This window comes from Drosophila subpulchrella, chromosome 3L, assembly GCF_014743375.2.
Source record: "Drosophila subpulchrella strain 33 F10 #4 breed RU33 chromosome 3L, RU_Dsub_v1.1 Primary Assembly, whole genome shotgun sequence".
Taxonomy (NCBI): Eukaryota; Metazoa; Arthropoda; class Insecta; order Diptera; family Drosophilidae; genus Drosophila; species Drosophila subpulchrella.
This window is the reverse complement of record NC_050612.1, coordinates 8,764,466-8,781,088: the sequence shown is the minus strand read 5'-3', so window position 1 is coordinate 8,781,088 and position 16,623 is coordinate 8,764,466. Positions and strand designations below refer to the sequence as shown.

The window sequence follows — 16,623 nt, the reverse complement described above, 5'->3', positions numbered from 1 at the left end:
TAATGAATAATTGAATTAATTTATTTAGTCAAAAATTGAACACTTTGCACTTGGTAAAAAAGCTTACAATTAACTTAAGGCTGCAACAGATTCGTCGGGGGAACCTAAAGCTATCGATCTCAAAATAGTATGTAAAATCATCAGAAACAGAAGGCTGATGCCGCAATTCCATCGGCACAAATCGTTCATTGGGCTTAGTATGCAGTTCTTTGGAGTGGCCAATATGGCAGTTTGATAAAGAGTATATCTTAAAGTAGCTCCTTCAGGGATCGATGAAGGAAATCATGATGTAGCGAGTGCCATTGGTCACGAGCAGACCCTCGTGGTAGTGGGTCAGTCGTCCCGGATGCATCAGCATCCATCCCTTCTTGGTGTCGGTCACGGAGCAGTTGTACCTCAGGAAGCGACAGCCGCCGCCCTCGTAATCCACTCCCGCCCTGTTCATGGCGATGTTGATTGTGTAGGTAGAGGCGTCGTGGTGGGGTCGCAGGGAAGGCTGTTCATCCGGCCGATAGCGCACCATGAAGTTCATAAGCGATCGGGGAGGCTGCGAAAAATATCATCACATTATTAAATGTTTTCTATAAGCCAAAGACATAGCTTCAACTTACATTGTGAACGTAGCCATCGAAGACTCGCTCCTGCAGCGGGCGAACGAACAGCTGGAGGAACTTGAGATACATCTGGTCCAAGCCCACCTGCTTCATGTGGATGTCCCTGGTGGGCACCGCCTCGTAGCCGCCCTCCAGCCGGTTGTCCGAGTTGCTGCCGTCTGACCAGCTGTTGTGCGCCTCCATAATGGCCACCAAATCGTCGCAGAACGCGTCCGTCACGATCTGGAACCAGAAGACATCCGGACACGGCTGCGGTATCTTGTAGCTGTTGTTCAGCTGGAGCGAGTAGTTCGGGTGTATGTACTTCTCGGTCCAATCCAACCGGTTGCTGAACAGCGTATGGAAGTCCGGACGTGTCACCGTACTATTGAAGTTATCGGCGTTGACCAAGTGACCGAACGAGCGCAGATTGCTTATATACATGAAGATGCCCTGCGGAGAAGAGGGGACACACCTTTATATTTGCTAGCTAAAATAATTTTGAAATATTCCTTATTAACTTGGGTCACGTAATTTTTTATTGTTTAAAAAACCAGTAAAAGCGAATCTCTAAACATTCTAAAACATCCTCACAAATTTATAAAATACATTAATTCCAAATGATGAACCAATTCAAAAACTTAACCGATTTAAAGTTCAGACCAGGAACAGATATATTCATTATTTTGATTATTTCTAATAAATATTTAGAAAAATCAGAAAAAAAGATTAGGTTTGAGCAAAATCAATTAAAAATTAATATCCATTGCGGATTTGAATAGGCTATCTAATTAGTACCAAATTGGTAGATTTCAGTTGATTTTCCAACTCAAAAAATTCAAAAATAAGGATAATAATAAGGATAGTAATAAGGATCACTTCTGGAAATCTAAAATTGCTTTAATTATCTCTCCCCTATCAATTCAAGAATATTTTGTGCTTTCAAAATGGGTGAGTTAATTATTTTAATTACCCATGATTATAAAATGGTTTCTAGATATTTCTCAAAACTTACCGCATTCCGCAGTGACTCACACATGGCCATGTCGGGGTCGAATTCGTTGTGCTTGAAGGAGATGGCATTGAAGGCAGACTTCTTCACCAGGTAAATACTGGTCACATGGGGCACGTTGAACATTCCACTGCAAATGGGGTAAAAATAAATGTGATGAATGTGGTAGTCAAAACAGGGCGACTGATAAAGTCGAGAGCACAATGATTGCGATGTCCAGCGAATTTGCAACAATGTTGCGAAATGGAAAGTGACGTCGCACCTTCTGGCGACCCCAACTAGATCCACTTAATTCAATCAAAATGCTCGGATTGAAGCGGAGTGGATTGCTTTTTGCACAGAATTCGGGAGCGCAGTTTGAAAACAACATTCACCGCAAGCGATCGGCATCTCGGCTCGACAATAATGCCTCGTGGCATCTGGAATCTTGAGCGGATGGTACTCCTCTTCCTCTGCATCTTGATATTCGGGGATCTCATCTATATAGCTGCCCAAAGTACGTGGTCAAAGTGCTCTAAAATATTAGCTAAACATCGGATATTTTCGTAGGAAGTACGGCGGGAAAGACGGAGCGTCGCAACTACACGGGCAAAAAGCCCGTGGTCATCCAACACCGATCACAGGATGCAGTCAACTATTATGATCACGAGAATGTGAGTGGGCCGAGGATAAATTATAGACTTTTAACTACTTTATAACACATTATTCAGGGTGCCAAGATCATAAAATCTTCCCATTTCGAGTTGGATTACACCCTGGGACGCAAGATCACTTTCTTTTGTATGGCTCAAGGTGGGAATAATATTATGTATAGGCTAATTGAAGTACTTAGTACTGGGATTTTTCCTTTTTAGGCAACCCAAGGCCCACTATCACCTGGTTTAAAGATGGAGCAGAGCTATATCAGCATCGATTCTTTCAGGTACTCTTAAAAAAATATTCTTCAATATTATCTATGATATGTTCTTTCTTTATCCAGGTACACGAATCTCACATAGAGACGAACATCGTTAAATCTAAAATGGAAATTGATCCAACCACACAAATGGATGCTGGTAAGTGAATTTAATTATTTATTTAAATGTTTAAAGGTTAATCCCTTAATATCCTTTTATTTCAGGATTCTACGAATGTCAAGCGGACAATATCTACGCTATCGATCGTCGCGGTTTTCGCACGGACTATGTCATGGTTAACTTTTGAGCAATGTTTACAATTACCATTTTAAATACACAATTAAACTTTTTGACCCTGTAAATCTAAAATGTAACTGATGAATACTTTAAAGCATACAATTAAATAAAAAATATTTAAAAATACATTTTTGCGTCTCGTGTTATGGAAATTTTACATCTATTTGAGTCCGACCTTTCTCCTCTTATGTGTCAGTATCTGTGAGTTCTAAAGTGCACAAGTTTGTGTACGCACAAAGCCGACAAATTGACTCAATTACCCAATTCCAGTGATTTTTTTGCATTTATTTTATTAAAAAGTTTGAAAGCAAAGCAAACAAACCGAGGCTTTTTGGTTCTAAAGTGTTGAGTGCTCCACAGCCTCCAAAAGGATACAGTGGGTCACGACTTTTAAAAATTAGAGAAAATGAAATAAAGGATTTGGAATATAAAATTACATTATAGTTTATGTATATTGTATGTAAATTATAAAATTTTACTCTTCGTGATATCGTAAAATTAAGGTATTTCTAATTTAGGAAAACACACACAACACATTTTGAAGAAACTCTATAATACCATTATTATATTTTTAAATCGATCAATATGAAAGCCTTAAGATATTTGATAATGTAGAAAAAAATAACTATATTAAAAACCGAAATCCTTTCTAGAGTAATTTGGATTTAGAAGAAGAGAGAAAATGTACTACCTTAACAAATTAGAAAGAAAAAGCTTAAGGATTTGTTAAAGATCCTACCGAGTTATCAGTTGTATTGTTAGAAAAAGGAAGGTATTTTGGAGTAACTAACAATATGTTCTTTTAACTAGCAGTTTGGACCTTCTCCACATAATCCACCAGTACCATAGACCCATTGCCACTGTAAACTAGACCATTTCCCAGCAAGACACACGGAAAGGGGTGATACTACGTATGGTGGGCGATATCAGCAAGGGTCCAAATCAAATCAAGCCAGGGAATTGAGTGAAATATGGAAATGCGGCGATGAGAAAGCCAACCCATAACAAAAAGCCGCGAGCGGCGAATTTCGAGAGCACACCAAACGGATTTAATCCGCCGGACAATTGTGGCAAATTAGATGGGATGAGCAGAGTGGTGCAGACTCTGGCCGAGCGGATCAGTCGCCGAGCAAACGAGATTCGCACAGCAACGCCACCAGCCAGCAGCAGCAGAAAAAGCCATCGCGATCTCCGCCAGCAGCATATCCATCATCCGGAGAGTCATGCAGGTCAAGTGCCTGATCATCTGCCTCGCTTTGGGGCTGCTCATGCTGGCCACGCCCCTTTGCGAGGCTCGGCGAGGGCGTGGCCGTGGACGAACCAAGTCCAGGGTGCAGATCGGTCTGCCAATTACGGGAAAGTATCGAGATCCGGAGTCCGATCAGTACTACAACAACAATAATGTGAGTACTGAGTGAAACAATATGGGTTTATAGGTGAAATATCATAGTTTTAAGGCTCCAAATTAAAGATCCTCATCACTTCCCCCCACTCTTAGGGCGCCAAAATCCTGCAAGCCTCGCACTTTGATCTTGAGTATGTTCTGGGCCACAAGATCGCCTTCCTTTGCGTGGCCAAGGGAAACCCCCGACCCCACATCACGTGGTACAAGGACGGGGCGGAGATCTACCAGCACCTCTACATGCACGTCCATGAGTGGCGAATCGGCGACGACAAGGTCAAGTCGAAGATCGAAATTGACCCTGCCACCCAAATGGACGCCGGACTCTACGAGTGCACCGCCGACAATATGTACTCCATTGATCGGCGCAGTTTCAAGACGGATTTCTCCATTGCCTTCGACTGATCGGAACAATCCATTGCCACCGTTTTGTCTTACAATTTTTGCAGAAATGATTCGGTGATATAAAGTGGGAATTATTGTTTAGGCCATTGGGAACCTTTTTTTCTTGCAGTTTAATATAAATTTTAAAAATATTAAGAAATAGACTTTGTAAAATTGTACAACTTTGAAAGAAATGGTTTTCTAGAAAAATATTCTGTTAGATAGGGCATAAACTGTTTCTGTTTATAATAATAAACATAAATGTGTTCCTAAAATCATGACTGGACATAATATTTTTTAATAATATGATTGCCGTTCTGTAAGGGCAAGCCAAAATTTAACATAAGTAAATAACCTATGACGAGATTATATGGACTATAAAAATAATCGCGACACCTAAATTATCGTTAAAAATTCAAAACAAACATGTTCTCCAAACATAAAAGTTTTGAAATGTATTAAGAATACTTTCTCTTCTAACAAAGAAAGCTCCTGACATAATAAAATAAAATGTATAAGCCCAGGATAACTTAATTTTTACTTACATCAGTTCGTTCTTTACGATGTCCACGTAATCATGTGACCTAGCGTAGTAACCTCCCTCGGAAAGGGCGCCCCAGAAGTTGCTCCACAACTCGTTGTGCTTGGTGAAAAGCGGCCCAATGAATTGCCTGCAAGTGGGTCATTATTACTTGGGAAATCAAATTATAGAAGCCTTGACCTACTTGTTCATCCTGAGCAGCTCCCGGAGCACCTCGCTATCGTCAATGTGCGCATCTGCGTCCACGTAAAATATGTAATCGCTGTGATGGAGTCGAGCTTTGTCCCTGGAAAATACAATACATTACTAAAAAATAATACTTTACAAATTTTAGACTAATATCTAATTCAAGTTCTGAAGAATGTCATGAAATAGATTTTATAAATCGAATAAAAACTTGTTTCCATTGCAATTAATTTCAAAAGACTCACAAGAACTTCCAACTATTATAAAGTTTGCTTAAAAAATCAAATAGTGTTACCCAAGGAACTACTTGAATTCATTGACTCAGATTATACTGATAGCGGAGCACTTATAAGACTTACAGGGCCAACTGCCTGCCTTGGCGTTCGTCCAACTTATCCGTGGAAAGAACATATTTGGCAGTGGCGTACTTCTCGCCATGTTTGCTCACAAATGACTTGCTGTCATCGTCGTGGAAGGGGACATTGCTGAAGATGAGCAAGTGGAGCTTTTCCTTGGGATAGTTCAGTTTCTCGATGCCTTCGAGGAACTGGTCGAAGAAAGGCACGGGTTGCGTGACAATCAGGGCCAAAGAAATAACAGGAAGGTCTGTCTCCTACAAAAAAAAATTAATAATATTAATACAGATTATATAAAAGCGTATTAAAAACCACCCACATCCAAGTCCAAGAGGTTTTCCTGACAAAACAGGCAGACGCCGTTGTAGGTCCTGGCCAAATAGTTGCCATATGCATTCAGATCCACCTTGCTCAGTCCGTTGCCATGGATGATGGCCGGCGTGGTCATGAAATCCACATTCTGTAGAACACCCTGATTGCTCTCGAGATCCACTTTAAGCTTCACATCGTTCTTGGCACCATGCAGGTTTTGGAATAGCCGGGATTGGGTGTCTAACTTCATGCCCAGCTTGGCGCGTTTGGTCTCGTCGAGGAAAATCTTGGTAAAATAGAGCTGATCGTCAGCAGAGTCTTCAATGGGATCCTCCAGGAGCCCGTAAACTTGTGGGGCATATCCAATAAAAGCGCCGGAGTTGAGGAACCTTGAGGCCCTGCCCTCCACTTCGGGATAATCGTTGGCCAGACTTTGATCGGGCCAGCAATATTTCTCGGCTGAGACGAGCAGCTTGGCTCCCGACTCTTGGAACTTTTCATAAATCTCATCCAGCGTACTCGTAATGATCACATCGTAACTAAAAATATAATGGATTAAAATCATTTTCTTTTTGATACCATCAAATACAAACCTGTCTGTAAATAGGATTATTATTTCAGGATCATTTTTATAGGGCGCAATGGCTTCGCGGAGAAGATTAAGCTTGAAACCGCCTCCGAGTCTTTGCATATCCCCTCCTTTCCATTCTTCGCCCAGTCCCAGAGTAGTCACCTTTTGAGATTGAAATATTATATTAATATTAACAGAAATGAATTGAAATGATCTGAATTTTTAATGGAAAACTGGATTATCAAACATCTATAAAATAACATATCGGTGGAAGTGGTTATGAATATAATTTTCAAGCGGTTACTGGGTGATAACTAGATCTATTAGTTTGAAGTTAAACCCACGAGTATAAATACAAAACATTTCCACTGCCCAAATTATCAGTATCAGTTATAATAAAAATTTTGATATCACTGCAAAATTCAGTAACAAATTACTTCTTATTTTTAGCGACTATTACAAAGTACCAAACTATATATAAAACAAACTTTACTAGAAATTCTAAACTCATATATAAAAGACAATAACCCAACCCTCAAAACCCATTCATTTAGCAATTGTTGAAAGATCAAATAACTTGGGTCACACAGTTCTCTATATACAAAAAAGAAATTCAAAACAAAAGGGGAGAGATCAGCTTCAACTTATAAAAAAGCCGGGTAAACCAGCTTATCAGCACATTTTGTTGTCGGGTTTTTGAACAAGAAATACATTTTGGAACGGCAACACAAAAAGTGTCACATGATAAGCAAAGTCTCGCATCAACTTGGTGTAGAAAGTTCTAAGCTATCAATAGAAGTCGTAATGTATTGTGCTAATTACCCCCGGCAACTGCACCGAATCTGTCTGGACTACGTGATTCCAACATGTGTGCACTATATGTTGCCTATATGTTGTCGTTGCCCCACAAGTCCAGCCAATCTCGGTGTTCCACATCAGAAGATCGGACGCCACCGCCGGATGTTTGGGTAGGGCCAACCATCTACAGATATATAGCTACTATGTACTAACCAGACATGTGAACTATACAAAGTTGCCTAAGTGTGCCAAGCCACCGGACAAGTCTTGGGAGTCATATTCCTTCTCAGTTCTTATCTGTCATACATTTTATGTGCCTGTTTATATATGTACTAGGTTTTGAGAAGATTCGTTTGTCTGTGAGTCGTCAAATTAGAAATTCATCAATAACAATCAACACAGATTTACATATACCACAGTTGGAGACAGATGTTCTCAAAACCATAAAAGTGTGCAAATTTTGTCGGGGGAGATCATAACTGTATTTAATGTGCTGAATTTTTATTTTTATTTTAAGAACTCTGGGACTCTGACCTATTAGGATTGATGACACATCTTTAAAAATCACAACAAATGCATTTTATGTACTAAACATAGATGGTTGTTCGACTGTCTCTAAAATTGACTTGATGAATTTATCAAGATTTTATATTCGACCGCTAATGAATTGTAGATTTACCTAACGGTTCTTTGCAAACCAAATCTCAGACTTTAGATATCACGATTTAAGATTGTTCTAATTAATGAGGGTTTACATTCAATATTGGTCTCACCTCAATGTCGTAGACGCGTGAAGATCGGAGATACCGGAGATATCCATCGGTGGGTTCAGTGGCCACAGTGAACACTTTGATTTTGTCTGTGAATGAGGTGAATGAGCAGAGATTTATAGAGGGTAATTATTGGTAACACTAGAACATTAAAACAATATTCAGAAAATAAACTAAGTTTTCCGATTATCTGCCGGTTTAACTAGAGCTGTCTACTGTCATTTATATGATATATTTTATGGGGCCACAAATACATGATGATAATTGGATCAAATTAGAATAACAAAAGCTTCAATATGTATTGTTTTGCCGAGTCATTATTTTATGTCGACCACCAACCGGTCATATGAATATTAGCTAACAAGTTGAGCCAGTTTAGTTTATGAATATGTAAAAGAATTCGCTATTCCAGAACCGTCTGTATCTTCCATCTTGAAAGCAGATGCATCTGAATACGAACACTTGCATCTGCATCTGCTCCGTTTCCATGCAATTCCAGAGTAACGACCGCAACATCAAAGCGGAATAAAAACAAAAGCAATTTTTAAAGGCAAGGGGATGTGAGATGGTATGGATCATAAACAAATTCTCAGAGATATGTGGTACATATACACAGGGGAAAATTTCGAAATCGAAATGTTTGTAAAAATATTCTTTGCTTTAAATATATAAGGGAAGTGTAGGGTAAGGTGACGAGTAGGGTAAGGTAACGAACTTGTCAAATATTATATGTGACGTCACGTCAAAAATTGCAAATAATTGTTGTCGGTTTCTCTTATCGTGCCGACAATGTATTTTAAATTATATTTTTAAGAATTCTCGTAATTTGTTTGTGAGAAAATTTTGACTAGAAATGTGGAGCACAAATTAAAAAACCTATTCATTTTATTTGTGTTTCAGCAGTGCCAGAGCAAAGATTTGTGGAAAACCAAATCAGATATATACATACATATATACAAGTATTAATAAGATCCTTGGCACCAGTTCTTGGTATTTTGAGATTTTTTCTTTTGCGCCTTTTGGAAACATTTTGTAGGGTATGAAGATTAAATTTTTTTTGGATTTGTTGACTTTAAATCGTTATTTGCTATTTTTTTACAGCCGATTGCCAAAAAAACGAATTATTTTTTGTTGATTTTTGTGAATTAGATATTGAACAACTTAATTTGTTCAATTTAAAAAAAGAATTGAAGTAGACATTTTTCAAAATATACAGTTTAATTTGTATTCCATTATTGTACATCTTCACCTTTTTCAAAGAGGAAATAAATAATTTTCACATCTGCATAGAGTTTAAGTGTGTATTTATCAGTTCGTCACCTTACCCTACAACTTATACAAGTGAAAAAAATGTTGGTTTACGCCATGAGCTGAGTAGTTAACTCCGCTGGAATTTTACGAATGAACTTTTACAGAAATATACTCAATAGATGTCAGCAACTTTCTGCTTTCAAGCCTTTGAAACCTCACTTAATTACTTTTAAAATTGTAATACTAAATTTAAATGCTGAAAAACGTTCCTTAATAATACAAATTTATAGATCTTGGGTTGAGGAATGACAAATAATGTCCTTTTAATTTATTGTTCCTTTTTCTTTCTGTGTATTGGGGCTCTACGTGAGTGGGATGCACTTGAAGCCGCTTAAATGAGTGCAGTTTACAATTCTATGTCCGCTGATGAACTCATTCTAGTTAGAATTTAGAAACAAACCATTCCAATTGGACTCCGGCGCTGCAGCGACGTCGGCGTCTGCGCTGGCTGCTCCTTGCGACGTCACAGCCAACAGCAACAAAAACAAGGCGCTTTGTTGTTGCATTTTCATGATGCTAGAATCCTAGAATCGTTCTTTCTCACTCACACACACAACAAGCACTCGCTAACGGTGGCTTATATTTTATAGCGGGAACTTTACGTTACACTAGTTGCATTTTTCAAAAAAGGGTTAGGAAAATCAAAACACATTCGGCTCCTCGAAAAGTGGGAGTCCGCTCGGCTGAAAATCAGAATCGCGAATAACAATAATAAATACAATATACAATGTGTGACTGCTTGGCCGTTGGGTAAAAAATATCAAAATATATATATATCGATAGTTTTGAATAAAAATAAATATTTAGAGATTTTTATTTTCTGCATTTCGCAGCGGTTGGCGGATGGTCACACTAGCTAAATATGATAAACAGAAATGTTAAGATGTATCAAAATCTAACAGCACTGTTAAGATGTATCAAAATCTGTTTTCTGTTAGAAAACGTTACGTCTTAACATTTCGTTGAAGGGAGAGGAGAGGAAAAAAATTGCTGTAAATGGCGCTGCGAAAAAACGCCGAAACGCGCGAAAAGACAGATCGTATTTGTATTTTCTTTTTGAATTGGCTGGGCGGATTGTCATTCCGAATTTTTATAAATGTATAATAACTACACGTTTCAGAACCAAAGTATCATAGTTAGTAATTAAAGTCTTTCAGTCATATACGTGTTCATTAGGTTTAAATTTGAGTATTACAATTCCTAAACTTGGCCGTTGAAAAATATGTGTATATACAACAACGCAGGTGGAAAAGACATCGAAAATTACAAGAAAACGTAAAACCACGTTAAAAAAGGGGAAATAAAAATATTAATTATACAACAATAGGAGCAGATAATAAAACTAAAAAATGGTTTTATTGCTATAACAAATCCAATTAAATATCCGCATGAAATTGCTTTAAGCCGAAAATAAATAGATTCCAATAAAAAAAAATGACTTCCATTTAAAATTTATTGTTTAGGCGCGGCTTTCCATCAGAGAAATTATAAAAAAATTAAGGAATTTCAACTTTCTCGTCATTTTTTAAAGACTTTAAAATGACGTAAAATTGAAATATTTAAAGAAATGATTAATTATTTAAATCTAAATTAAGGATGTACTGTAGGACAGTTGAATTGCGATTTTTATTTTAAGTAAATTAACCCATAATTTATATTTTTCGAGAACAGAGAAAAAAACTACTGCGTATTCTCGAAACTCATATGTACTTTGTATAGCCTGAAAATTAAAAAAAAAACTCCAATCTTTTCATAATTAAAAAAAAAATATAACCAAAGATTTAAAAAAAAAATTAATTTGTTCCGACTTTTAAATGTATTGTTCCTAAAAACCAATTATTTAATGCATTTTGCTTAAAGTTTGCACAACGAAAAACAAATTGAATTTCGATCAAACTGTGGGATCCATTTGCATTATTCAAAACTTACATGAACCATAATGAACCTTGAATACAGCCAAACTCCCCATAATAAATTAATCGCAATTCTTTCGGCGCACAACATTAAATTTATTTAGGAAAATATTCAGCGCGTTCCGATTTAAATGTGGGTGTTACAAAGGTGAATGCACATAATGCGGTATGTGGTGTGTATTTACATTTAACTGGGCGACAAAGGAAAACAAAATCGCGTGTCCGTTCGGTCTGCTCGCTAGCCATCGCACCATAAATTGAGCAGATATATTTCGCATGTATATTGTCTCATTGAACAGGTCGTATCAAAAATAAATGGCAGAACCCAAAACGAACTCAAACCCATAAAAATCTTATCCTTCTTCATCCCAGAGAGGTGGGTCAGTTCCGATGACAGACTTGGACTTGGACTTGGAGTTTGGACTTGGACTTGGTGAGAGAGCGCCCGGCCGGCCTACAGCATGCCGAAACCCTTCGAGTAGTTAATGGCCTTCATCAGGCGCTCCTCCAACTTCTCGCGGCTACTGTACTCGGGCAGTAGGAGGACGTTGAAGCAGGTGTGCGAGGTAGGCAGCCGGTCGCTATCCGGACCGTGTCGCGTGATCAGCAGCCGCAGGCACTTCAGCCCGCCCACCGGAACACGCGCCGATCCCGTCGTGAATTCGAGCAGCTTCCGTTTTGATTCGTTGGGCATCGCATGCACAATGCTCCAGAAATCCTGGATGATCTGAGTCTCGTCCGTGTAGCCGCCCTCGTACTCCGTCGAGTTCTCAAGTTCCACGAAGTCGAACTCCTGCAAAGGATATTGATCAATCAAGACAAGTCTTGCAACTACTAAATGCAGCTACTTACCCGACTGCCGCAGACCAGCATCTCGATCTCCTCGGGTCGGAAGAGCAGCTTCAAGGGCGACTCATCCGTGACCATTTCGAAGCCCTTGCGGAAGGCATTGAACTGCTGCTGAATATTCGTATTCAGGAGGAAGTCACTGTACAGATTAACAAACAGCTGCTTGTTGTGCTGTCCCACCAGCACCTCTTTGCCATTCGGCACCAGTTCGTGCTCCACCATTTCGCCGAATACGTTGCTGTAGCTGATCTTGAAGGTCTGGTCGAACACCTCCTCCATGTCCTGGCCCTGGTAGTCCACCATGGACTTCAGACTTTTGTACAGCGCCGGACTCCAGTCGTTGAGATCCGCAAAGGTGCCGCAATAGCCCATTAGCTTGCGGTAGACCACCATGGGGAAGTTTACGGCCAGGATAACGTTGTTATATATCGCCAGGCCGATAATTATTCCTATCAGAGTGAACTGAGCTCCGTTCTCAAAGGGTGTGGCATTGAACCTGGAAGTGGGGATAAAGTTGAATTTTTAGTTGTGCTCTATATCGAGTAAACCCAATTGAACCCCTACCACATATTGTTGGTTTCCTCCTGCTGTATAAACATTCCAAAAGCCGGATTGAAAATCTCCTCCACAATCAGCTGGAAGAACTCTTTGGATACGCCACCTTCATCGATGCCCTGTTCTCCGACGAACTCCACGACCAACTGCTTTTTGAGATCCTTGGGATTGCTCATGGCCACCAGTTCCAGCTGAAACACCAATGATTATGTTAGGTATCAATTAACTAGAAAGGGAATATAAGTACACACCCCGATGAGCGCATCGTTGATGAGTTGGTCCCTGCGCACAGTCAGCTTAAGATCCGGGCGGGGAGTGCCGTCCTGCCCTTCCTGGCCAAAGTTGTTGAGCATTGAGTAGAGCGAGGTGTATCGCTCGCTGTACATCCTCATCCGGCTGTCGTAGTACAAGGCATCTACTTTCGTTGCCGGCGTGAGGATAAAGGCGTACAGCATGAACGAAAAATAGTTTGTTTGTCCGGAGCCTATCTCGCTCTCCATGGCCAGAGTCTTGTAGGAGAGGTAGTCGTGGTGCATCTGGATGTTCTCACTAAGCGCCTCGTTGTAGAATTCCTCCAGTGGCACCAATGGTCTGCGGCAATCTATGGCCGACACCTGCAGCGCCTTTTCTAACTGATCCTCTGCGAACTTTGGCATGTGCGGCTGGAGTACTGAGTTGTAGGCGAACAGGTCGTCTTCCACCGCTCCACTGCCGGATGCCGAGGTGGCCGCCGTTTCCGTACGATCCTCCAGCGGCACCCGACAAGAGGGTCGCTCCAGTTCGCTAGCCAAGATGTTGGCGTAAAAAACGATCTGTATAAGGAGAACGACCAATAAGTTTAGCACAATTTCAGGTATATGTGAATTACCTTCAAAACTTTGGTCACGCTGATAATGGACCCATTTTCGCGCATGGATTCTTCATCTAGGAGCACCTGTAACGTAATCTGCTGCTGGCAGGCGGCCACCAACGCCTGCAGCTGATCCGAACAATGGGCCGCCCAGATCCTGGCCAGACGCGCCTGTGCCGGCACTGGCATGGACGCTGCCACATGACACAGCTTCGGAAGCACCCTGTCCAGATAGTCCATGTCTACCACACTGTTGTTGGCTACGGAAAAGATAATTTGTAAATCAAGGAACCTATACAGACTTACGTTTAAGAACTCACTATTGGTGGCCAGGTCGAAGCAGATGACCAGGCAATGGATGACCTTCTCCCAATCGGGGCGCATGTAGTGCACCCATTCCGCCAGTTGGATAACGCTGTTGGTCAGCTTGTCCGTGATGGCACGCGTTTGGCAGCCAAACAGGAGACGCTGTACACGACGCAATCCAGGTAAATCCACCTGCGTGTCGCTACTTTGGGGCGGATCGTCCTCCGCAGTTGTCTCTGTGGGTTGGGCCATCGGCACGTCTTCGTCCTCTTCTTCGGGCTCCGCCTCCGTTTCAGCTTCTGGTCCTGCACAAGCGTTTGCTACTCCGTCGTCGGTTGCCTCCACTTCTTCCACCTGCTGTGTACTGTCCTCGTCTTTGTCGTGTTCACCTTCTAAGGTTCGAAGTTGCTCCTTGTTTAAAGCCTCCGGTGGATTGGCCAGCAGCTCCTGGAGACTACTGGAAGCTGCTGGTTCTGCGCTGCGTATGAAGCTCTTGCTCAGTCTATCCACACTGGAGAATACTTCGCCGATGGCATGGCAAATCCTGTCGTAACTGTCCGCCGCCCTGCACTGCTCGTAAAGAGCCATCAGGCTGTTGGCGTCCAGGCTCTGAACCGCCGGTAGGGTGGGTGTACAAGGTTCCGAGTCGCCGGAGGAGGGTTCAACACCGCCGAGGTCCAGCTGCGGCGCACTTTGGACAGGATTTGAACTGGCAACCGCCACTACAACGGCAGCTGGCACACTCTGCGACTGTCTGCTGGTTGTGGTGGTGGTGCTGGCGGAGGTAATGGTGCTCGTCGAGCTGCCGCTGCTGCTGCTACTGCTGTCGTTGGGCGACAGCATGTCCACGTCCTGAGGACTGAAAGGAGGGTTAGTGGATCTGTCAGGGCTCAGTGGGTTGTAACAAGTAGAGCCAAGTCTTAAGCAAATTGCATATTAATCTTAGTACATATTATATGCAATTCAGTTAGCACAGTGTAAGCATTAATAGTCAACCGTTAAGGGTTACAAATAAGTGCATAATTGTTATAATTGTACAAAATTAGAAGGTTACAGTACAAGAAACTACTTTGAACTAGCTGACATCTTTACATTTCGCAAAACCAGTGGACTCTATACATTATCCATCTTATTTTATGAATCCTAATGGCTAACGAAAACTACTGGTTGATCTCGACTTGGCACAACCCACTTGTGGGTGAAAGATTCCCACCTGCTGGCCGCCGATGTGGATGGCTCGCAGAGCTGTGCATCCTGTGAGAAGAGCTGCAGGGCCCGGGCGGCCACCTCGTTGGGCGTCATGGGCGCCACCTTGCCGCTGGAGGCGCAATTGGCATTGCTGCAGTGGGCGTTCCCGCAGCCGGACTGCAGTTGGTGGAAGTATCGCTGGATCAGGCTGCGCACCGCCGATCGCTTCATTTCGGGCGTGGCACGTCCGCCCGCCGTTCCAGCTGCAGATCCCGATGCACTGGTGGGCAGAAAAGGGTCATTAGAACGCCACAATTCAAGTAGAACAAGCCACTCACCTGGAAACACCTGGCAGATGCTGCTCCTCCTCGCCGCCGCCGCCTCCGCTCATCTTCGCTGAAATCTCCGTACTTCACGCCCCCACCGCCTCCGCCCCGTTCTTTGTTTGTCGAATGGTATTGTGCCCCACGCGCAAAAAAAAAGGGTGCAAAAAAATCGATGTTGATGTCCCTTTTTTGTGTCGCTGTGACCTTAAATTCTCAAGTTGCCGCTGCTCTGCCGCTGTCTTGCCTCTGCCGCCGCCTCTGCTGGCCGCGCATAGAGCTCTGAACGCCCGCTTCCCTACGATACGATATCTATCATAAATAACTCAACGATTCATCACTACGATTTGACAATTTTGACTTAAGAACGCAAGTGTTTTTCAAAAACGCAGTGGCAAAGCAATATTGAAAATCATTCGCGGCCAGTGTGCGAAACGCGCTTTGCGGCGGTGTTGGTCAGCGCTCGAGAAGGTATCGCCGCGTCTATCGATAGAATGCGGTTGTAATTTTAAAATAACTGAAGGTTGCACTTTGTGCTATAATGTAGCTAAAGCTATTATGCGGCCAAATTTAGACAAAGAAATATTACAAATAATCAAAATGCTTCCAGGTCTTCTTTATACAGATAATGTCGCCGTTATAAATCGCGGTTTCAGCATATTTTAACTAATTTCCTCAAGAAGCAGCACCTTAAATATCCAAAGCATAAGTTGCAATTCATTTCTTGTGTTCTTCAACAATATGTTATCGCAACCCGTTCTTAACTATTCAATTTGAAAACATATTTTGACAGCAAGGCCTGTTTAAGTGAACTCTGAACATCTCATTCTGACTACAAAGAATAAAATTTGTTGACTACTGAGTGTGTTTGTGTGTGATATTTCATAGACCTTTGGTTGTTTCTAGTTTGACACATTCGAGGTCGACTTTGACCTCGGTTTAGTAACTATTTCCTTTTTTTTTGGCGATTTTACAGAAAAGTTTGCAGAAAAATGTAAGAGCAAGACTTTGAAGCATATTTATTATTAAAAGCATTTCTTTGTCTAAATATGACCCCGACTACGGTAGCACGCGATAATCTTTCAAATGAATTAATAGAGAAAAAAACATACTCCAATACCTTTGATTTTGACATACAAAGGTTTAAATTAAAGCTCTCGTTTTCAAGATATTAATAAAAACAAGAGAGAACGCTATAGTCGATGCCATA

General features: G+C 41.3%; 4 protein-coding genes across 4 annotated transcripts; 2 read left to right on the top strand and 2 right to left on the bottom strand.

The window, feature by feature from the left end:
* Positions 1–10,119, bottom strand: LOC119553722 (procollagen-lysine,2-oxoglutarate 5-dioxygenase). Its single transcript, XM_037864307.1, has 10 exons — positions 9,830–10,119; positions 8,122–8,207; positions 6,573–6,712; positions 5,987–6,518; positions 5,671–5,924; positions 5,310–5,411; positions 5,130–5,255; positions 1,609–1,735; positions 612–1,046; positions 1–547 (listed from the first exon to the last, which is right to left on the bottom strand). Exons 1-10 carry the CDS (start codon positions 9,939–9,941, stop codon positions 263–265), a joined length of 2,199 nt encoding a protein of 732 aa, XP_037720235.1. The 5' UTR covers positions 9,942–10,119; the 3' UTR covers positions 1–262.
* LOC119553723 (immunoglobulin domain-containing protein oig-4) lies at positions 1,944–2,924 on the top strand. The gene is made up of 6 exons (XM_037864309.1): positions 1,944–2,101; positions 2,155–2,258; positions 2,316–2,397; positions 2,460–2,527; positions 2,585–2,660; positions 2,726–2,924. The coding sequence occupies exons 1-6, from the start codon at positions 2,011–2,013 to the stop codon at positions 2,806–2,808; spliced, it is 504 nt and encodes a 167-aa protein (XP_037720237.1). The 5' UTR covers positions 1,944–2,010; the 3' UTR covers positions 2,809–2,924.
* On the top strand, positions 3,908–4,888 carry LOC119553724 (immunoglobulin domain-containing protein oig-4). Its single transcript, XM_037864310.1, has 2 exons — positions 3,908–4,201; positions 4,297–4,888. The coding sequence occupies exons 1-2, from the start codon at positions 4,022–4,024 to the stop codon at positions 4,603–4,605; spliced, it is 489 nt and encodes a 162-aa protein (XP_037720238.1). The 5' UTR covers positions 3,908–4,021; the 3' UTR covers positions 4,606–4,888.
* Positions 10,120–11,417: 1,298 nt separating the features above from the next.
* On the bottom strand, positions 11,418–16,004 carry LOC119553999 (ubiquitin-protein ligase E3A). The gene is made up of 8 exons (XM_037864706.1): positions 15,429–16,004; positions 15,116–15,370; positions 13,917–14,761; positions 13,615–13,856; positions 12,998–13,558; positions 12,756–12,937; positions 12,195–12,687; positions 11,418–12,135 (listed from the first exon to the last, which is right to left on the bottom strand). The coding sequence occupies exons 1-8, from the start codon at positions 15,479–15,481 to the stop codon at positions 11,797–11,799; spliced, it is 2,970 nt and encodes a 989-aa protein (XP_037720634.1). The 5' UTR covers positions 15,482–16,004; the 3' UTR covers positions 11,418–11,796.
* Positions 16,005–16,623: the final 619 nt, after the last annotated feature.

Excerpts from the sequence above, each read along its gene's own strand:
- LOC119553723 (XM_037864309.1), top strand. The coding sequence starts at position 2,011 with ATGCCTCGTGGCATCTGGAATCTTGAGCGGATGGTACTCCTCTTCCTC. Across the intron at positions 2,398-2,459 it reads TTTCTTTTGTATGGCTCAAG|GCAACCCAAGGCCCACTATC; the intron begins GTGGGAATAATA and ends TTTCCTTTTTAG. Across the intron at positions 2,661-2,725 it reads AACCACACAAATGGATGCTG|GATTCTACGAATGTCAAGCG; the intron begins GTAAGTGAATTT and ends CTTTTATTTCAG.
- LOC119553724 (XM_037864310.1), top strand. The coding sequence starts at position 4,022 with ATGCAGGTCAAGTGCCTGATCATCTGCCTCGCTTTGGGGCTGCTCATG. Across the intron at positions 4,202-4,296 it reads AGTACTACAACAACAATAAT|GGCGCCAAAATCCTGCAAGC; the intron begins GTGAGTACTGAG and ends CCCCACTCTTAG.
- LOC119553722 (XM_037864307.1), bottom strand. The coding sequence starts at position 9,941 with ATGAAAATGCAACAACAAAGCGCCTTGTTTTTGTTGCTGTTGGCTGTG. Across the intron at positions 5,412-5,670 it reads CAAGGCAGGCAGTTGGCCCT|GGACAAAGCTCGACTCCATC; the intron begins GTAAGTCTTATA and ends TGTATTTTCCAG. Across the intron at positions 548-611 it reads TCGATGGCTACGTTCACAAT|CCTCCCCGATCGCTTATGAA; the intron begins GTAAGTTGAAGC and ends TATTTTTCGCAG.
- LOC119553999 (XM_037864706.1), bottom strand. The coding sequence starts at position 15,481 with ATGAGCGGAGGCGGCGGCGGCGAGGAGGAGCAGCATCTGCCAGGTGTT. Across the intron at positions 15,371-15,428 it reads CATCTGCCAGGTGTTTCCAG|TGCATCGGGATCTGCAGCTG; the intron begins GTGAGTGGCTTG and ends TCTGCCCACCAG. Across the intron at positions 12,136-12,194 it reads TGCTGGTCTGCGGCAGTCGG|GAGTTCGACTTCGTGGAACT; the intron begins GTAAGTAGCTGC and ends TATCCTTTGCAG.